Here is a 21,096-nt window from a genome sequence, read left to right on the forward strand (position 1 = left end):
AGGAGAATATGGACACTAATATTACAAATCAAATGTAAACCACACATATCTTACTAGTTTACCTATTACAGAATCAATGAAAAATAAATAGGTGTCACCACTGCGTAATATATATTTGTCCATATAGGTTGTGTTTGTCAAATGTGTTTTTCTTTGAATTATTATGTTCGCCAATTTAAATCAGTGAAAGATGAGAAACATTTCCAGTGAGCTCAACCCTGCTTCCCTGAGAAAAAAAAACAAAAACAAGAAACAGCACCAGCTGCTTGGCAGGACTCTGCTAGAATGATAACATGGTCTCCGAGCACTCTTGTACAAGCAATGGAATTAAGTACTGATGAACTGAACACAGCAATAAGCACTCACAACTGCATCACCTATACTGTCTAGCAAACAAGCTGCTTGCACAGAGTGGCCACTGCTTAAATACAGAGCTTTGCCAGAATTATTTTTGCATGTACTGTACTTCTAGAGTAATATTTGAACAAAGCAGGTGACCGTTGTTTGAAACTATGAAACATTTACATCTAGCAAAGATTTCATAGTAACGAGAATCTGGTATAGTAATAGCATGTATACTCAATCTACCTGCAACTAAGCACTGAAATAACATCTTGTTGAATAATAGCCCCCCCCCCCCCCCCTAACTTGGGTTAACCTCAAGTAATGATACAGCAATAATTAGAAAATTAGCATGAACAGATTCTATAGTATATGCTGCAAAATTCTCATCACCCTCCACTTTAACAGATTGTTGTTCATAAAATGACACTTATTTCTAAGAAGACAATGAAGAATGACCAATCTGAATAAAAGGTCATTAACGCGGGAAAGAGATAAAAGAAGTTCCTACACAGTTGAGAAGATGAGTGAAATAATAGAAAAAGCTAAAATAATCTAAAAATCTTTATATAAAAAGTGACAAGAACTGCAACAACAACAAAAACCAACCCCAAACCAAACAAAAAAACCACACCACCAAAAAACTCAACCACAAGCTCTGCTGTAATTGTATGATAGTATAAGTATCTACACGTTTTTGGATAACGTTGCAGATTTGTTGGTCTGGAAATGTGGACAGGAATCTCATGAGAACAGGCTTTCTGGTGATATTTTAGATACTTCCAAGTTATAAGCCTGCCAGAAATAATGTGGAAAAAGGCTGCTCTTGCATTATTTTGGCACTTTGCTTCCAACTCCAGCAAAAGAGTAGGAACTGCAGAGGCGTGTGAACTTTAAAGAGAGAGTGATCAGTAATAAAGCTGTCTTTCCCGGATCCTCACCAAGGTGCAAAATGGTACCCCTGAATTTTGAGGAAGGCACAAGAGGACTCTGATTTCATTTGAATCACTTCACCATTTTCTAGTTTTGCAAAAAGTATTAGTTGGTGCTATTTAGAACAAACACCTGACAGGAGACATCGCTTTATTAAGTCTGTTACCAAATGGTTTTCTAATAAAGATCAAGGATTTCTGTCTTTCTTGAGCACTGTGTTGTGGCTTCACACACAGGATTCCTGCAGCTTACAGATATGGCTGGTAAATAAAACAGGATGTTACAAAGGTTACCTTCCTTATACAACACAAGGAAAAAGTCAATTAAGTGAAAGATTCTGAAGATGGATCTTCTACCAGTAACAATAACATGCTTGCTATATTTTAGAAGGAAAAAAAAAAAAGAAAAACGACAACTCTGATTTTGTGTTAGTTATCCCTTAATGCTGGCTACAAAAATAGAGGTAGTTACCATCCTGCAAGTTATCACATAACTAGAATTTCCACATGTATATCTTGTACTTCTTTGAAAGAACTGTGACTTCGAAACAGGTCTTCTGATAACTGTGCTCTCATAAAATCAGGATGAAGTCAGTCAAAAGGTCTACAGGTTTCTGGTTCAGTCACCCTTTGTATTATTCATATAGGTCGGTGAGTAAGGATTAGCCTGTGCTTTATTACAACGTATACTTTCAGATTATATGTGGAAAACATGGTAAATTCTTCCAGAGTTGAAGGGAAGTGGGAGTTCTTCTCCTGAAGATTTGGGGATACAGACAGCTTTGGAAAGGCAGCAGTCCAAGACTCCCAGAGCACAGAAAAAGAAATGGAGTGAAGATACATTTGGTTGCTCTGCAGAAATTATGCTGGATGAAAGAGAGTCAAAAGGATAAGATGGAACACAAAGGAAATGAGAATGAAAATAATTACATTTCAGTATCTTTTTTTTTTCTCTCTCTGTTTTTAGCTAGCAAACAAGGTCTAGATACTGACATATTCAAAGCAGCAGCATTGTTTTCTCTTTGAAAGCTGAGGTTCTCTAACAGCAGGACAGGAAAGGCAGCTGAATCTCTTCAAACAGACAGCAGTTGCTCGATAACTTGGTGACCTTCCTGTTAATCCCAAAGGGCCACAAACACACAGAATCTATACGACCCGTGACATCTTCAAACACTGGAAGTTGTTAACCGAGTGGCCAATGTCAGGAAACAACTGTCTGTCTGTGACAAGCTGAGTTCATCCCCCTCTATGGGATTGGAACTAATTTATTTTCTCCCAGAGTAGGCTTATAATTTCTCTCTTGAGATAATCAAGAGAAAGATTTTCAGCAATCGGTTGCAGGTTACCCCATTGGAAACCCAACAGAAATAATTTTTAATGACATTTGTGATCCCTTTCCTGGCATGACATACATCCAAGAAGCCTAGTGCTCTTTCAAATGGTGATGCTCTAAGAAAAACTGGCTGATCTAAAAAAAAAAATCATCACATCTAATCCTTTCCACACGTCTAATGCTCTAAACATTTAAGTGTTCCCTTTAAAAACTTACAAATGGGATTCTGGAAATCCGTATGGATTTCTTGGAGCCTTTTCCACTAAAAAAAACCTGCTTACATATATGCACATAAGATTGTGTGGTATTTTAGGAGGAACACATTATCTATTGTGCTGTAGTTAATGTGACAGAAATATTGTTGATTTGCATTAATTAGTTGCTTTATTTTTACATTCATCAGTGCACGCTCCCCTTTTGCAAACCCTTGGCCTTGTTTTGTACTCTGCTTATCATCCATGTAGTTTCACTAAGTATGTGGGAACTGTGTATATTCCTTGTGACTTCAAGGATTTGGTAGGATTGAAGACTCAAAAGCCAAATGGAGACAGAGAGCTGAGTAAAAACATTTGGTCTCTAACACTTCCCATGAGCCATTTGTCAAGCTGGACAAAAGCTGTACAATTTGGAAAAGCTTTTGATGAGTAGCATTAATTCAAATCTCATCCACTGACACTTCATGTCAGTTAATGTTTCTTATTTTGCAAGAACCAGACCCACATGTATATTCCTGTAGTGTCCGATCCCCACACCCCCCTTGTCATTGCATGCAAAAGAAGGCAGCACTGAGACACGTTGTGGGATATTCTGCTGCCAGACTTCCCCCTCACAGTTCTGCTAACCTCAAAGCTGACCTATAGTACCCTCAGTTTTCCATTCCTTAGACTCTGTTACACAAATATAGCCCAGTATTCCAAATTAGACTCTGTTTATTCCAAGAACACAAACAAGACCATTTTCACATCTAAGAAAATGATGTGTCTTGATTAAAGATTGAGACATTTTCATACAATGCTGAAAACATTTGCAGTTTTCATCTGCAGCCCAAATCCCTGTGGATTTGTTTCTAGTCTATTCTACTAATCCCTGGATCCCAATCCCAAATTCTTGTCCTCCCAAATTTGACTGAATCCTCTTGCTTGAACTCCTTATTTCTCATTAGCTAGAAATCTTCTTGGATGTTTGCAACTGTGCCCATTAGTGGGTGTCCCTAGCTACAGAATTGTTAATTTAATCACACATCACAGAAACAATCCACAGTTGCTTCAAAGGTCCACTAGGTCCTATTTCTTCACCTTTTACATCAAACTGACCCTTTGGATTCCAAGTGTTGAGAATTATGGAAAAAATACCCTGTATGTCAAAAAGCAGTACTGTGAACAAGCTTGTGTTTTTTTCAAAACTCAAAAGTAATATTTTTTAATGCTCTATCTAGACTTCCAAATTCAACAGCCCATCATAAGGTTCTGTGATTTCATTTTGCTAAAGCACACTAGAGCTAATTTGCAGTTTGATAGTGAAAAAATTCCTGGCTCTTTTTCTCATTACCAACTACAATAAATAAATAAATAGTGGATACTTACAATATACAGATATTTTTATTACAAATATTGAAAAGCAGCTTTCCACAGAGCAACTAGATAAAATCTGTATTTCATCAAATTGAACTTTGTTAGAAAACAGGCAGTTCATAGCCTTACAACACTAATAATAGGGTGCTGACAAATGAAGCAAGCTGGTAAATGTGAAGCTTGTTCATAACAAGATTGCACAAGAAAATATACTGTAATGACCCTGTCTTGAACATCCTGTAATAGCCCATTGTTCTTTTCTATTACCCTCATTCAGCAATTTTTTTTAATAGCGGATGCATGGCAGCAAAGGAACCTGTGTAATGTGGGATTGCACGTGCACAAATCATGGCATATCACAGAGGTGTGAAAAAGACCCAGCACACTGAGAGAAGTTTTAAGTGGGCTGCTAACTGGATGTGGAGCCTTACAAAACAGCACCACACCTTTGCACAACTTGAATAAGACAAATAAAAATATTTACCTATAAATGCCTGAAGGATTTGTAAACACTAAGAAGATAGGAGAATCTTTTACCTATGAAGGGCAACAAATTATGAGAAGAATGGGAATGGAAAAGGAAAATAATAGGTTTAAATTCTAAAACATCATGGAGCATTACAATCAGTACATTTAAAGTTAGCAAGGTAGCATAAATAGGAAGACCCCTTCCCATGCATAGATGAAGAAGAGGCATGGTAATAAGCATCTTCCACATGTGACAACTGGATGTTTCACCTGCGCTCTGTATGACAAATGATGAGCTAACTTATCACACACTTACTGGCATCTTCACTAGATCATGTACTGAAACCCAGCACCTGCTTTTGTTGCCAAACTAAAATACTGAATGGCCAATTAATTTAGCAACTCTACTGTGAATTCGTGTCATATACGTAACTCCAAATACAGATTTATCACCATCTAAAAAGGAACCTTTTAGTTTATCCAAGTGGATGTGTATGTAAGGAACAGCTTTTGACTGACCACAGTATACCAGAGTCAGCTTTGTCTCTCCAATTAGAAGGTCATGCTAAAGGCAACATCATTCCACTTGCTGATTTGTTCACAGTTAACTTTCCTATGAGAACTACATTTTGAGGTTCAGATATTTTTCGTCGTGTATTTTTCATTCCTTCCATCTTCTTTGCTACCAGAGTTTGTTTTACTGTTACTTAGTGCTCAAGGAAGGAGTAGTTGGACAACTGTCCTGTTTAAAAGCTGTAAATGTTTAAAAATATAAAAACTTGGAAATCTAGGAAACAGAAGGACTAAAGAAATTGTAAAAATAAAATAAAACAAACCAAACCTCTGGCTTAAGAAGTCTCAATTTCTGTATGGTATAATTCTGGTTTTGAATGCTTTGGTTTGGCAAATGTGCATTCCCTGAGGAAGCTGCATTATCACAGATAATTGTCTCTCATGCCAGTCTGTCTTCATTGGACAAAATGTATTTCAACAGTATCTTTTCTCCCCTTGCCTAATCTGACTTTGAAAGCTTACTGCAATTGGTCCCTAAAATCTGCTTTGAATCTGGGCTCTTTCGGTGTTGACTTCTCGCTAAAGTGTATACACTCAGTTTTACGGATGGCTGTACACGCTGATGAGCTCTGGTGGCCCAGTGCCCCCACAGAGATGCTTCAAGTATTTTGCCAGCCTTCCAACAAACCCTGAATTACTGCCATGTCCTTCACTAGGCTGTAATGTGACTCTAGGAAAAGCCTAGCATGTCTGCAGGCTATTTTATCTCTGTAGCTCTAAATAAAAAGTGTCCAGTTAAACTACATTGGCTGAATTCTACCCATGGATTGCACACATAGTTTTTAGAAGAGGAGTCTTTTCTAGAGAAGTAAATTTGTACAATCGCTTCTGAAATAATTGGGGGAGCATGAAAATCAAAACAAATGAACAAAACTAGGCCCAACAGCTACCCAAGTGGTTCATGCTAAAAGGTTAAAAACATCTGAATTATGTTTTATCTACCTAGTTTCCTATAAATTCTGCAAATGCTGAGATAGCGCACCCAGCATGCCGGCTGGGGGGACATAAGGCTCTTGAAAGGCTATGCTGTGACTTCCATAATCAGTCTTAAGAATGACATTATCAAGATTTGAAGACTGCTCAAACCACCTCCTTAGTCAGAAGTAAAGCATTTCCAGTATGAGAAACTAAACACAAATTTAAATGAATACCAAATGATTGCACTCCAGACAGAATTGTTTGATCTTCCAATTACAACCATTACGTTTGTTTTATATAAAACCTATACTGTGATAACAAACAGAAATGAACAAATTTTCTATTTCTCCTTTGCTCACTGGTGTGCAATTTGTGTCAATGTTAATTACACTTACAACATAACACCCAGAAAATGATAGAAGGGATATAACCTTTTAGACATCCCTTAGTGAAAGCTGATGGAGTAACACTGCAATACCAGAGTTTAACTTGATGGGAGTTCTTACTCTCATTTGCATATTGTGTCCCAAATTACTCTTCTCTAGGGCTATAATTTTCCCTGTTTGTTTTCAGCAGAAAGGCTCACATACGATTAATAGATTAGAAACATTTTTTTAAATCCGTCTTTACCCATTTGTTCCAAAGAGAGAAAAATAAAAGAAAATAAATAATAAACCCCAAACCACATGCACATAACCACAAGAAAGGCTACAATTTAAGTCAGTGTTTAAGTGCCCACTTAGTGTTAATCATGTGCCTTTTCTGATTGCTGCTAGCTATATAGAAAAAAAGCACAATCCTGGTGGCCTTCAATGTATTATGATGCAACGAACACCACATTCAATAAAAAATTAAGAATCCAGAATGGTTGCCATGCAGAGAGTACTTGAATAGCACTCAGGAAAGAGCCTTAATTTGGGCTTTCTTGAACTTATTTAAACTAACTTTTCCCTGACTGAAAACTACATCAATTTTGAAAAGGTTACCAATCTTGATAGCCTGTTACAATACACACATCTGTTGCTCGTCTTCAAGGAAGATGACTATGAATTTCAAAATATAGTCATTTATGGAAAGGGTTCTCAGCCCCACCTCCCCCTTCCAAGAAACTAGACGTGTGAAGACAGACATTTCTCTTTGAGAGGAAGGATAAGGGAGAGGTTAATTTCATCTGCAAGAGCCAGTGTAGGATAAGCTTTTGGAAATACTGTCAAGCTACATTCTTGATGCCTGGCAAAGTGACTCATTCAGAGTCATCACAGGAAGGGAAGTTGAATAGAATAAAAAAACGGAACAGGATGGGGGCTTAAACAGGAGAAAGAAGTGAGAGAAAGGAAACTGGATTGTTTAAAGTGGCCTGAGGTTGCAAGTTCTATAACGAGGTGATTTTTTTTTTATACTTGTAAAATACATCTATACACTTGCAAAAAAAATACAAACACATTAATTCATACATAAAAATACATGTGTATATGCATGTATTTATAATAAACAACTTATTTCTGTTTGAAAAGAGACTTGTATTTGTGGATTGGCTGAGGTAATTGTTTCAGTACAAGGTAGCATTAACACAGCACAGGAAATAAGAATTCTCCCAAGAAATCGACAAGTTTCTACCAATGATGCTCCTATTCCACCCAATATAGAATCCACAGAATATTGAATTATACATTCATGTAAAAATCTACCAGAATGCAGCAAACACATTGTTATACCATTCCCTAAAGAAATACTCTCTGCAATAAACAAGACTTTTTTTCTTTTTTCCCCTCAAAAATAAAGCATTGACTTTCTTATACTAGCAACTTGGTGCAATGTGAAAAAGTTTGTCTTCTCCAAATGTTCTTACTGTGAAACTTTGAATAACTAGCTACCTATCATGTCATTTTTTGCTAATTCAAACAGAAAACAGTCTGTAGATTGTTAATAAATACATTCACTTGCAGCAGCCTGCTGCAGAGCACCTCCTTGGATTCATCATAACTGAAAACACATTACTTGTGCAACTAGAATTTCCATTGACAAACATTAATAATTTTGATTCCCAGAGAAAATGACAAAAGCTTTTTTTAATATCAAAAAGGCAATATTCAACCAATTCCTAGCTCTTAATGTTTCCGAACTGACACCTGTGAGTAAAACTGACTGTACAGTCCAATGCTAACTACTGTGTCATTTTTCATGTTCAAAGGGATGCACAGAAAGATGAATACACCCACTAAATCACATAACTAAAAAAGAAACTTGAAAATTTACAAGACATGCATAGTAAAAAAAATAACCCGGAAAAATGTACTGGAATAAATACTTCTAAATTCTACATCTCATCTCCCAAACAAATTTATTTCTGTTTGTAAAATATTCCTTATTTAATCCCCAGAGTGACACCTGCTGGATTTCACTAACAGAAACAAAAGGGCAGATATCCCCATCACACAGAACATTTCAGGGCAATCATTGCAAAAACATGCCCTTCTAGTAATAAAAGGTTGCACAGTATCTTATTTTTTGCTTCATTTAGGGCAGTAAATAATTACACAGGTGCAACCATGCAGGAAAAAAGTAGGATGTCTAAAGCTCTTATTCATTTCCAAAATAGGTTTTTAAATTTTTAGCTAAGATATAAAGCACAACATTGCAGATAAACTAAATTCATTTTTAATAATATTAAAATTAAAAATATTTTTAAAGCCTAAATCAAATGAGTTTTGGTATAACAAATATGTTCTCAGAACATCATTTGCTTTACTTCAGTTACATTCTACCAGCATTGCCACCATTAAAATAATACTAAATGTATCAAAATGCATTTCCAAGATTTTACCACTGTAATGGGGGAGAAAAAAAATGAGAGGAAAATCTAAATGATAATACAAAGACTGACACTTTATGCCCGTATAAGCATCAAGGTGGTGCAGTTTTCAAACTCAGAATTACCAAAAAATATGTGCAAAAGATTATACGTTTTTTAGGAAATAAAGATACTCAGCCTAAGCACAGTTGATGGTATGCTACAGTATGTGAGGTATCTACTTCCAACATATATATATAAAGAAAAATAATATATATCTATATATCACAAATCACTGTGTTTTGCTCCTTGTCCTTGGTACTATTTGGGAAGTCAGACTGGTATGAGCTTCATTAAACTGAACTCTGTCACTAATTTTGTTTGGGATATTTTTTAAATAAGGCCTGCATGATCCAGGCATAACTCCAGAAATACAACATTGTTTTATTTTCTAGAATTCAATCAGTATCTTAATGGTGAGCTACAGCTTCATAGTAGCCAAAGCTGTCACAAAAGTCTTGGCTGACCTCTATGCTATATTAAAAGGTAATATCTTCAGAAACACATGCAAATTTACACCAGTTGAGAATATGTTTGGGGCTTTTTTGGTTATGTTTTTGTTTTGTTTTGTTTGATTGCTTTCATTTTTTTCTTGAAGTATATTGCTTCTCTCATGGGAAGTCTTTTTTAATGCATTACATTCAGTTAAGTGCATTTCAAATGCATCTTACCAAGGAAAGCAACTCCAAATAAATCACTTCTGTTCTTTTGGACAGCATATACTGCAGCAATGATTGAAAGTGTTTGCACAGAACTAGGACAGAAAAAGAATTACTTTGCTGGGAAAATGTAAACAGTATAAACAAACTTGGAAGACTAAGGCAGACGTGCATGAGAGAGGACTGTGAAAACAAAACTTTGAAAATTCAAAGTTTAGTCTTCCAGTTTTTCCCAGATTCTAAAATAAGACAAAAAGAAAAAGCAGCAATAAATACAAATGCTCTAATGGAAATAAATTTCATAAGAAAATCTTATGTTGTACTGCACTAGCTCTGGAATTCTCCATTAAGATAACAGGTAAGTAACAGGCTAATTTCTACTGTTCTTTGTGCAAACGTATTACCCTGAAAACATCAGAATTGCCAATGTGAGTACCAAAAAAAAAAAAAAAATTAAAAAAAAAATTGGGTTGTGAACACCCATGGAAAGCTTTCTCCTTTTTCTTTTCCATATTAAAAGGAAACAACATTCAAATGTATTCAATTTAAAATATTAACATTCATGACTCATGGTTCTCTAAACAAAGGATGAGGTTTAGGACTAATTTACTTTGAAAGTCTCCTTAAAAACATACATGTTCTCTCTTTAGTTGGTACATTAGGAGTAATAAAAGGCAGCATGATATAGACCTGCATATATTGTGCGTATGTACATAGAAATAATGCACTATATATTATTTTATGTTTAATACTCATGAACACAAACACACTTCCAGATTTTTACTGCTTAAAAATTATTTGTCAACTCACATCTGTTTTGGTAATATTCCATTCCTTCTTTGATACAGTGGTATCAAGGATATAGCTAACTCCAGAGCTCTGACAATTTTCTACATCAAAGACTCAAAATATTTCCCAGTAACAGAACAGTTACATGAGCAACTAAAAGACTGTTTTCAATAAATGTAAAGCTTAACTGAGGAAACCACTACTTGTGAAACTCAATGACATAGCTACGCATGCTTTTAGAACAGAGGTGACCATAGCATTGAGGTAATGCCAATACTCTGTATACAATCTATAGGAATGATGGCTAATCAGAAGCACATAAAGAATTTTGCTAGTGGATCAAGAACACTGTAAGCACATTGGGAACAGATGGAACAACTTCTTAAAGAGAAATTCTATTTTGTCTTCCTAACTGTAGGCTTGGACTTCTCTTTAGAGAAATTCCTTCTGCTTTCATAAACAGCTTACGTTATGTTCAGTATTTACTACAGAAGTAACTAGATATATACTACTTTTTAAATATCACTGGGTATATATTATTATTTAAAACACATTGATAGCAATAGCTTCTTCCAAATGACCATGGACTGACTGGAATCCTTTATCCGTACGATTACCCAGCTCTCGCACATGCTAGGAATGCTATTGGAAGCAGATGATTAACTTGAATGCACAGAATATAGAGCTAAATCAGTAATTATATTGGTGACAAAATGTATGAGCGTGCTTTCTTCCCTCAGTTTTGTTCTTAATTGTAACCTAGTCTGTCAGCCCACAGAACAATACTGCATTCCTGGAGAAGGCCCCTTTATTTAGCCAGGTAAAACATTAGTCATCAAGAACGAGACATGCAGTTCTGTGGTTTTCAGCTTGAGCATTCAAAAATTACAGAAATTATCAAAAAACAGCTGCCAACAGACTGCAGAACACAAGTGACTGGATGGGTGATGTATGTATAATTCCTTCCAACAGAAAAATACCCACATTTAGGAATATCTTGCCCTTTGACACCCAGTGGAAAAATTCCCACTGGTTCTCAGTGGGCCAGGATTTCAACAGTTGTGTTTTATCAGGAAAGGCATATTCAAAAAGACAAACACTACATTTCTTAATGCAGACCAAGAATACAGCTGATCGAGAATTCAAAGCACAGTAACACTTGAAGTTGACAGGACATATATCATTCAATTCTTGAACTTGCAATGCATGTTGTGTATTCAGGAACTTAGTTTTGATCACTACAAAGTGCAGTCACACTGTTCTACATTTCTATCCTACCACTGACTTTGCTTAATCTGCAATAATGTAGGTTCTGACATCAAACCTGCAATCACATATAATCCTGACACTTCCTGTGTGGGCAGTCCCACCACAACCAAAACTAGTAACTTGAGAAGAACATAAAATCAGAATCTAAATCATTTAGCTGAAATACTTCTGAAAACAGTTGTTCCTACTGCCCTGATCATTAAAACAACATGAACACTTTTTAACTCGAGGGTTTTGTTTGATTTAGCAACACCAAGTGACTTTTGTGCCAAACATTTTCAGTTGAATTAAGATTTTTGGGATTGATCGTATATGCAATGAAGTCAATGTGAGTTTAAGTAGGCTACAAAAGCAAATACTGTGAAAATACATTATTTTTATTTTATAATTCCAGCCAGTATTGCAGCATGCATACTTTGAAAGAAAACACAAGGATTCAGATCTGGTCTTATTCATATTTATCCAGATCTAGTGTGTCTCCTGTCGATCCATTGAAAGGACCTCAGATTCAGAGCACAACAGTCAGGCTTTTAGCACATCACTCTACTGAATGGGTTTAAATCGTTACATGCATTATTACCACAAATGAATGACAAGATCCTCAGTATGCACAATATGAGTGAAAAGAATCTGCACTGGCACTGTAAGAGCAGCAAAATCTAGCCCCAAGGTATCTAGCATAAATTTATTAGGATAAAGAGCTAAAAAACTCAGATATTTTTATTATTATTTCAATCTCAGCCCCTATAAAACGTATGGATGACTAAATGAATAATTGGAAATAAAATCCAAGTGTGATCTATAGCCTATACTATTTCTTAACTATCATTCAGAAACAAGAGTTCTTTTCGTGATTCTACAGATCCATTGCTTATACACACAAACAAATGACTAGACGTAGCAATCTCAGTAAAGCAACTGTACTTGTAGATACAGAGGATATCGCTTCTCTTTTGGAAAGCTGAAAAAGTGGCAAGACTCTTCTCTCTCAGCAGATACTGGAGGGCACAGAATTACACACTTTCCCCTGCTCAATAGTTTCTCAAAGAAATGAAATTGTGGACAACTACCTTCCAATAAATCAGTTTGGTGTTTGTGGGAAAAATCTCAAACAGTAACACCCCGGCATGCGTCCAAGCTTCAAGCTCGAGCTAACTTTTTCTCAAGCAAACAAAGTCAAAACAAAACAGAAGCTTTATCTTTTTAGTTGTGTAATTACAACACAAAGCCTAATTAAGAAATAACTCAAGCACGATCTCTTTCCAGTACAATAACATCAATAAGATTAAAGGAATATTCAGTAAGAAAATCTATACCACTTTCTCACCTAATTCAGCCTCTCTTGAAAAAACTCCAGTTGTATTGAATTAGTCTTAAGGAGCCTTTTCAAACCAATGAGCCTCTAATTCTCTCCAGATGCAAAGGCAGAAATTTGGTTAGCTAATATGAGAGGTTTTAGACAGAATCCTTTAAGTGTTGATTAGGGTATTTTTATCTCCCTTCCTACTTATTTATCGTTGATTACTTCCTCAAGGATATATTACAACACCAGTTATAAAATCAGCTCAACATTTCGCTCACTAAAAATAAACGAAGCTTTTCCTCCTGCCCCATTCTCCCTGCAGATTACATATCCACACACTGAGGTTAATGTAAAAGCATGCACACACGCGTAAATATAAATGCATTCAGACGGCACAAACCCCATGTTTTTAATGAAAACAATGAAACCGTTTTGATCAGTACTCACCACGCTGAGTTCTTATGAGAATGGTTTTGGATAAATCAGTGCGATTCCCCTTTTCAGGGAAGGAGAAAGCAGATGTTTCGTTCCCTCCCTGCCCAGCGGAACAAGAGACCTGGGAGGGCCTGATCCTCCCGCCGGGTGTAATCCAGGTACGGAGCCCGCCGGCTGCCAGGGCTGAGCTGCCCCCTCTGCGCTGCGCTCCGCAGAGAAGCGCGGCTGCGGGCAGCGCCGGGAGCGTGTTGGAGCGTGAGTGAGGAGCGACGGCAGCAGCCAAACATCAGAGCTTCCTGTGACATCACCCGACCCCGCCTGCAGCCTGCCCGAAGTGACTTTTCTGTCTCAAATGGCCTGTCCCGGGGAAGCCAGGCTCCCACGGCACCGGCACAGAGAAGCGTGGAGCTGGCCGAACCCCGCTGGCTGCCGCCTGCTCTCTGACAGCTTCGCTCCCTTCGGGAAACGCTCTGCCCACACCTTGCCCTTGCCCGGGTTGGGCTGCAGCTCCGCCGCCCCGATGGAAGCTAGTGCTCTGCAACGAGTCGGAAAATACTCACCGGCTATGTGGAAAGGAGGAGACCACCGTACCTGGCTTTTCACATATTGAGCCAGTGAGATTCGTCCTCCTCCTTGAACTAGACCCAGAGAAATAAAACAGTTTGGACCTTTATTCAGAGAAAAATAATACACAATAGCTGCATTCCTCCTTGATTGACTGGACCCACCTCTGCCAGAAACTGCAGGGGCTGCATTATGTCCCATACTGTAACTGCTGAAAAGCTCTACCCAGAAATACTTTTATTCCTCAAATGCAAAACTGCATTAAAGGCCAGAATGAAAATTTCAAATTCAAGCAAGTCCATAATTTGAAGTGCCACTTTGTTTTATACCCCCTAAAACCTCTGTATTTAAGTGAGTAAGTCTTTGAAATATCAAGAGTAGAGAAAAGACAGCAGGAATATTATTACGGCTGCACAGATCACTAGGCTGCATGTTTTTGAATGCCAGTTATCTGGAAGCAGAAGTATGAGCTGCCCAGTTTGAAAACTGCCATAATTGAAGACAACGCAAAATTAATGGCAATCCTTCTACAAGCTCAAATAATCTTGTATCAGGAACTAAAAGTGTTTATTTGACACCATTTATCACTTGTTCTTTGTATAATTGATACATGTGCTGTAGAGAGTATCTGTGCTCTCCGAATCAATAGACAATACAATGCTGAAGAAATGGGGAGTTCATGAAGCATTAAGCTCAAACAATATTAAGACCAGTACTCCTCATGGAAGACCTCCCAGAGGTCCTGGTTGTATAAGTGCTTATCAAAATTATAACCACTTAATTTGCTCATGAAACAAGTTAAGTATTCTGTTTGCTTCTCAATACCTGTTGCTCATCCACTGTTTTTGCCAGCAGAAACATTTGTGGAACATGTTGCTTGTTGCATCCCCTAACCAGAGGAGGGGATTCATCTGGCCATCAAAAATATTGTCCTAAAAAATTAAAACAGCAAGAAACCCAGAACTAAGAAAAACAAACAAAATAAACAACAATGCAAAACAAGCCCCCAAATACCCCAAGTTGAGAAAAACTGGAGAAAGGAAAAGAGGGGCAGGAATACTTTAAATCTATGTGGCCACTGGACAATATGAATTGTGAAATCACACTCTAGATTCACTAAAAGACCAGGCATACGAGTTTAATACTTATTTGATGCATGTGAGTGTTGGTGTTTCTAGGATCTTACATCAACAGGAGAATGTTTGAGTTTTATAATCAGTGATGAACTAAGAAATGGCACTCTACAGCTCTAGGCAATGTAAACAGATCTAAGCCGGGGATTAGCTCTGATTCTGAACAGTGATAGAAATTAACCTCTCTGAAATAAACAGTACCACTTTAGGTGGTGGAATTTCATCAGAAGTGACCCTGGCTGCATTATTTTAGACTAATTAGGTCAAGGCTATAGACTACAACATAATATGTTACATACTGTCACCTAGAAAACAATCCATGTATTCCAGACAGGCACACATATTCAAGACAGGCAGCTGAATTAGCCAGAGAGATTTGTTACATAGGCCATGTTTGATTTGGCATGTCAAAATTAGGGATGTTTTTTGTTTGATTTTAGTTTAAAAGTCTAATATTCTACTTATTTAGCTTTCATTGGAACTTTTTTATTCCTACTCTACAGGTATTTGAGACATCTCAGCTAGTGTAATTTGCACTTCAAAGATGCAGAAGGCCCTCACACTACTTCACCTACCTCTTTTGGCTGACAGGCACGTAAATTACACCAATACAGACTGCCTTGGTTATCAACAGCGTGGGCGTGACCAGTTCAAAAGGCATCTAAGTGAACGCAACTGACTGTACTTTAACCAAGGAAAGCTTAAAACCATGCAAACAAAAAACAAATTCTGCCTCTTACCACAAATTTTGTTGTGATCTGAGAAGTTAAAGAGTAAATCTGGTCTTACAAATAATGAGATCCCGCATCAGCTATGAGAATCCCTCTCTCTAGCATTGTGCTTGTGACAAATGTGTCTCCCCCAGTGATAAAGGGACTGTCAAGGTATGCTGTTTTCTCCCAAACTTCCCCTCCGGACAGGCAGTACAGCACGGCTGTGCCTGCACTCGGCCACGTCCAGGGCAGCAAAGGAACTAGCGGCCGCATTCCTTTTGTTGCAGAGGACTCGCTCCTGTGACGTTAATTCCAGCGGCGCCTCCCAGCCGCAGCGCTCCTTCCCCGGCCCCGCACCTGCCTCTGGACCGGCCCCGCACCTGCCCCGGCTCCGCACCTGCGCCCTCGGGCCGGCGGCGCCCCCTGGCGGCGCTCCCTGGGCGGTGCGGGCCCCGCAGCGCGGCGCTGCCACCTCGTGCGCAGTGCCTGCGCAGCAACACTTAACCATCGAAGTATATTCCACTTTACTTGAATCCCGTTCTTTCTCAAGATAAGATACCACCGAAAGCAATCAGGTATCAAACATAACCCTTATGTCCACTTCACTGTGCTTGAAAGGTAGAATCTCTAAATATGAAGATTCAAAATGTAAATCTATCAGTTTTGAAACAGTAGATGAATTGCAGATACAGGAGGAAATGCCCGCTCAAATGACATTGAAAGAAAAGAGATGCTGAGGATAGAAAGTAAAAAGAAGAAAAAGGAGGGTATACCAGTAAAGAGGTGAGGAAAAACAAATGAATAATGAATAAAGACTTTAAATTACTTCCCAAAGACATTTTGCTTCATCATCTGTATGGACTAAGGGCATATAACCAAGCTATTGCAGGTCAGATGATATGTGGAAACGCATCAAATCTCCATAAAATTGCTTTGGCTTTTTGGCTGCCATCATATAGAGTGGCAGACGTTTCACAGCGCCCTGCATATTTCCTCCAAAGCAACCAGGGCAGATTCTGAATAGACTCTAGTTAATTTGAGATGTACAGTCACTGCAACACCTTAACACAGCTTCATTTTCTGACCTCTTTCACCATTCAGCCATCTGATTCCCTTTCTTTTCCCTGTGTTGTAGCTCAATTGTCCCCTCCTTCTACATTCACCTTTTAATCATCTTTGAGAAATGCACAGATCTTTTCTCTTATTCTTGCATTTGGTTGTTGACAATAGAGGAATGAAAATAAGTGAATGAAGAGGGGCACAAAAGAAACTTCTTGCAGTGCTGATGGAGATTAGATCAGTTTGGACTTTTTATGGGAAAAACTAATTTAATGCACTGTAGAGCTATACAAAAACAAGATAGGAAGACAGCTGGATAATTGGTATGTTGGCCAAACCTAGTACACACACCCAGAAGAGCGTGAACTCTCAGATCAAATCTCTGATTGTAATTAGATCAGTTTTTATATGGTCTACACCATTCCAATCTTCATTCTCATTGCACTAAGTCACAAGCCTAAAAGATGAATCACTTTGTAATATTTTCTTAAGTCACTTGAAATAAGGTATTGTTGAGATGCTGTATAAAGTCTTCTCCTGTCTCAACAATAACATAAAAGATCCCTCAATGGATCACTTGTTTAATCACCGTTACTACAAAATGAATGCACAAGAAATTTCCCTAGGACAGTGTAAGTAGAAGGTGGGAGAGTATGGGGGAGTACCTGCTAGTCCTGTTCTAGCCACAGCAGTTCTGGGAGAGGACTGCACAGTCCTGGGGAGTACAGGAGTACACTCAGTGAGGAGACAGTTTGCAGAGAGCTGAGCAAGCAGGAGACTTAGACGAATGGGGAGCAGCCAGAAAGCCAGGTTTCTGCAGGCACAGAAAGGATGATTTTTTCTAGATTTCCAGGGCTGATTTTGTAGGTGTTGAATCCAGGCAGCCAAGGACAAGTTGTTGGACCAAAAGGGAGCCTGAATGAGAGAAACTGCCATGAAACGACACAGGGATCACAAGGCAATTTGTGGACAAACATATATTCTTTCCTATCTTTTGTATCTATTGTCTCAAGCAGGATATTCTGTTTTAGGAGGTTCATCATTATAGTCTATGATCTCATAAAACTTACAGAGTTCACAAATTCATGTTCATGTTCTTGTTGGAACTTCTTGAAGAAACACCACAGGCAAACTCCTTCCCCTTCCTCCCAAGCCTTGCAAGGCTCTGATGAGAGTGACATCACAATTGAAGCCAGCGCCAAGTTTAGCTCTTCCATCACAGATTGGGCAGGGGACACCGCCTTAGGAACAGCTTTGTCCCCATCACCTTTATTTGGGTTCGATGCTCAGAAAAAACTCTCCTTAGAGAAACACTGCCATGCAGATTCATATAAACACTGGAGTTATCCGAATGTACTCCTGCTGCTGAAGAGTGAGTTTCTCTTTTAAATGAAAGCTCCAGAAGATGTTTTAGTTTAATGTGATCATGGTTAAATACCTCAGAAACATGCCAGGGAATACAGTGTTTCTTTGGAAAAGGATTTTAACTCAGTGTATAGCATAGAACAGCCTATCTGTCAGACATCAGTGACAGAAGGCAGCTGTTGCAAATACGTTACCCAGCACTTGACACTTTATTTTCTGCTTTAATCTGAAACCATAGACTGAGAATGTCCTTACTGAGTTACTGAGCTGCTGGAGAAGCCAAGCTGCACATGCTTCAGCTCCATCTCTACTCCAAGGTACATCACACTATATAGTAATTACCTAAGTTCTAATACTGGCAGCCTATGGGAAATTCTTGTAACTAAAAATGGAAGATTAGGTATTTTCATTGCCTTCATAATCAAATTTATACAAGGAAAGGTGCAGACATTTGAGCACTCACCTGCACTCCAAGCTAACTGGACACAAGCCAGAGTCAGCAGGGTAACTGTGGCATTAGTGGAGCCTTCAGTCCACTGGTAAGTCCTGCCTCTCCCATTCCCTGCAGGCCTAAAGCAGCTCCTGCTTTTGGAGGCCACGTTCACCACTGCACTGAGGTGGTTGCTATGCTACCAGTAGAAAGGCCTGGGAGCAGTTTAAACCATGGGCGCTCCACTTGTCTGCAATTACATATTCCAGCTGGTCCAAGTATTTAACCTACTGCTCTGCTCCTGTGGAGTGCAACTCACATCCATAGCCTCAACTCCTAGTGCATGTAGTGCAGTGCAGATGATACCTGCAGAGCAAGGTCAATAAAAATTATGAACTAGAATGGCAAGATAATCAAACTGCAAGTGAAACTGGCAGATAATGACACACCAAACTAATTCTGTGTAGAGAACTGACATTACTAGTTTTCAGCACTCTATGGAGTTTATAGTTTTCCTTTTGGAACTGCACTTGTCTGATTTATATAGTTATTTTAAGTCTGTAGTGCTCATACATTTTATATGACAAGACTACATAAGTATTTTCTGGTGTACATTTCAGTTTTATGAGCATTTTCCAAATTAGACTTAATAGATCCTAGATTAAAAGAGTCATAAAAGGACGTAGGCACCAGAAAAGATATTTGGATAGGATTTATGTATAAAAATAATCTGTGACTTTTACTTACACCCTCACTCAGATATTTAGAATGCATAAATGTTTCCATTTTCAGCAGTAAAGATTAGACACTTTGCAGGGTTAGTCCAAAGTTCAACAGGCATATAAAACCTATTTTTTCTGAAATCACACATGTGATTCATAATGCACAGGCAAAGGCAGCTTAGTCCAACAGATCATTTATTATTCTGGCATTGCTGTCCTTGCTCCTTGATGTAGTGTCTGAGCCCCTCACATCTATTTCAGCTACTTACTTTTACACCACTTCTCACAAACAGCAGTGTAAATATCCTTGGTAGTTTTAAGTATAAAGAGAAAACGTGATACATTAAAAAAAAAAAACCAAAACAAACAGCATCAAATATAGGAAAAAGTTTCAAAAATATCCTGCTATATTTTGTTTCATAGGCAGCCAAGTGCTTCCAAAAAACTTAATAGGAAACCAACTTTTTTTTTTTCTTTCCTTAAAAAAAAAAAATAAATCTCATTATAAAAGATTTACCCAAGATCAGAGAGGTCCCTTGGAGGAAGGCAGGAACTGTACCACTGTTTCATACCAATCTTATAAAAAAAACCAACCAAACAAAAAACAACAAAACCAAACATACTCCCCCCTCCAAAAAAAAAAAATAAAACAACAAACAAACCACCACCCCACACTCCCCAACCGACAATAAACTCACAACAACAAAAAAAACCCAGACAAAACAAAATGAAACCCACAAAAAAACACCACCAACAAAACACAAAACCAACCTGACAAAAATCCCTTCAAAGTCAATTGGAGCATAAGCATAGTATTATCTGTAAAGCAACTGTATCTATTTCTATGAAAGGAATTTGTCCTTTAATATGTATTTCTGGAAACTATTAACTTGCTAGCCATGAATCTAGCTCAGTAACAAGAATACAAATCAGTTATCCTAGCAAATGTATTTTTAAATCTTAGCAAATATCTGTCACATTGCTTCACACATTTACAACTTTATCACTCTACAGTTTTCGGTGGGTTCATTCTAATCTCATATTTATTTTGCAATAGTATGATTATATGCCCTTTGATGGAGTTAAATCTAGCTTGCACAACCCAAAATCTGATTAAAACAAACACAGTGTCTATTTCCTCTTTATAGCAATAGACCTATCTTTATCAATGATTGAAACAATCCTGCTTGACAAGTGACTACTCTTTGACAAGTATTTTGCTTTCTTTAGTACAAAAATAAATTTCAAAAAAGAATAGGGTAATAAAATAAATTTGAATCTTATCTACTTTTTAATCATTATGATTTATACACCCACACAGTCTGTTCTGTCCTGTTTCAGTTCTGACAGTTATATACAATCAAACTACAATTTAAGAGCATTATTAAAGTAAAAGGTAATGTTTATTAATATGAATGAAGAATACATAATAAAAATACAAGTAGCTTAATATGTAATCAAAACAATAAGTACAGTAAATATATTTAAAGGGTGTACACTGAAGGCTTTCATTCACAGGTGAATAGTAGTTTACTTCACATTTCCATAAAATCAAAGTTGTATTCTTTCAGGCATGATTTCATCACCCAGAGCCTTTACTGGCTGTTTCTTTCTTTTCTTCTTGATTTTTATTAATCTTCTTTCACCCTTTTTTTTATTGAATCCTA

At 37.7% G+C, this 21,096-nt stretch overlaps 2 protein-coding genes across 8 annotated transcripts in view; both read right to left on the bottom strand.

Moving 5' to 3' along the window:
- The window catches only part of CALCRL (calcitonin receptor like receptor), a 64,456-nt gene extending 50,432 nt beyond the window's left edge, over positions 1-14,024 (bottom strand). The window contains exon 1 of one of the 2 annotated variants that reach the window (XM_065068924.1): positions 14,004-14,024. The gene's annotated coding sequence lies outside the window, so the exon portion shown is untranslated. Of the gene's footprint in view, positions 1-13,455; positions 13,898-14,003 lie in introns of those variants that run through there. The other variant, XM_065068923.1, reaches the window with a different exon arrangement.
- Positions 14,025-20,810: 6,786 nt separating this feature from the next.
- Positions 20,811-21,096, bottom strand: part of TFPI (tissue factor pathway inhibitor) — a 163,511-nt gene continuing 163,225 nt past the window's right edge. For all 6 annotated transcript variants that reach the window (XM_021290089.2, XM_021290087.2, XM_021290082.2 and 3 more), the window contains one exon: positions 20,811-21,093. In XM_021290089.2, the coding sequence (XP_021145764.1) occupies positions 20,981-21,093 (113 nt within the window). In that variant the 3' untranslated portion in view covers positions 20,811-20,980. The remainder of the gene's footprint in view (positions 21,094-21,096) is intronic.

Source organism: Columba livia, chromosome 7 (assembly GCF_036013475.1).
Source record: "Columba livia isolate bColLiv1 breed racing homer chromosome 7, bColLiv1.pat.W.v2, whole genome shotgun sequence".
Taxonomy (NCBI): domain Eukaryota; kingdom Metazoa; phylum Chordata; class Aves; order Columbiformes; family Columbidae; genus Columba; species Columba livia.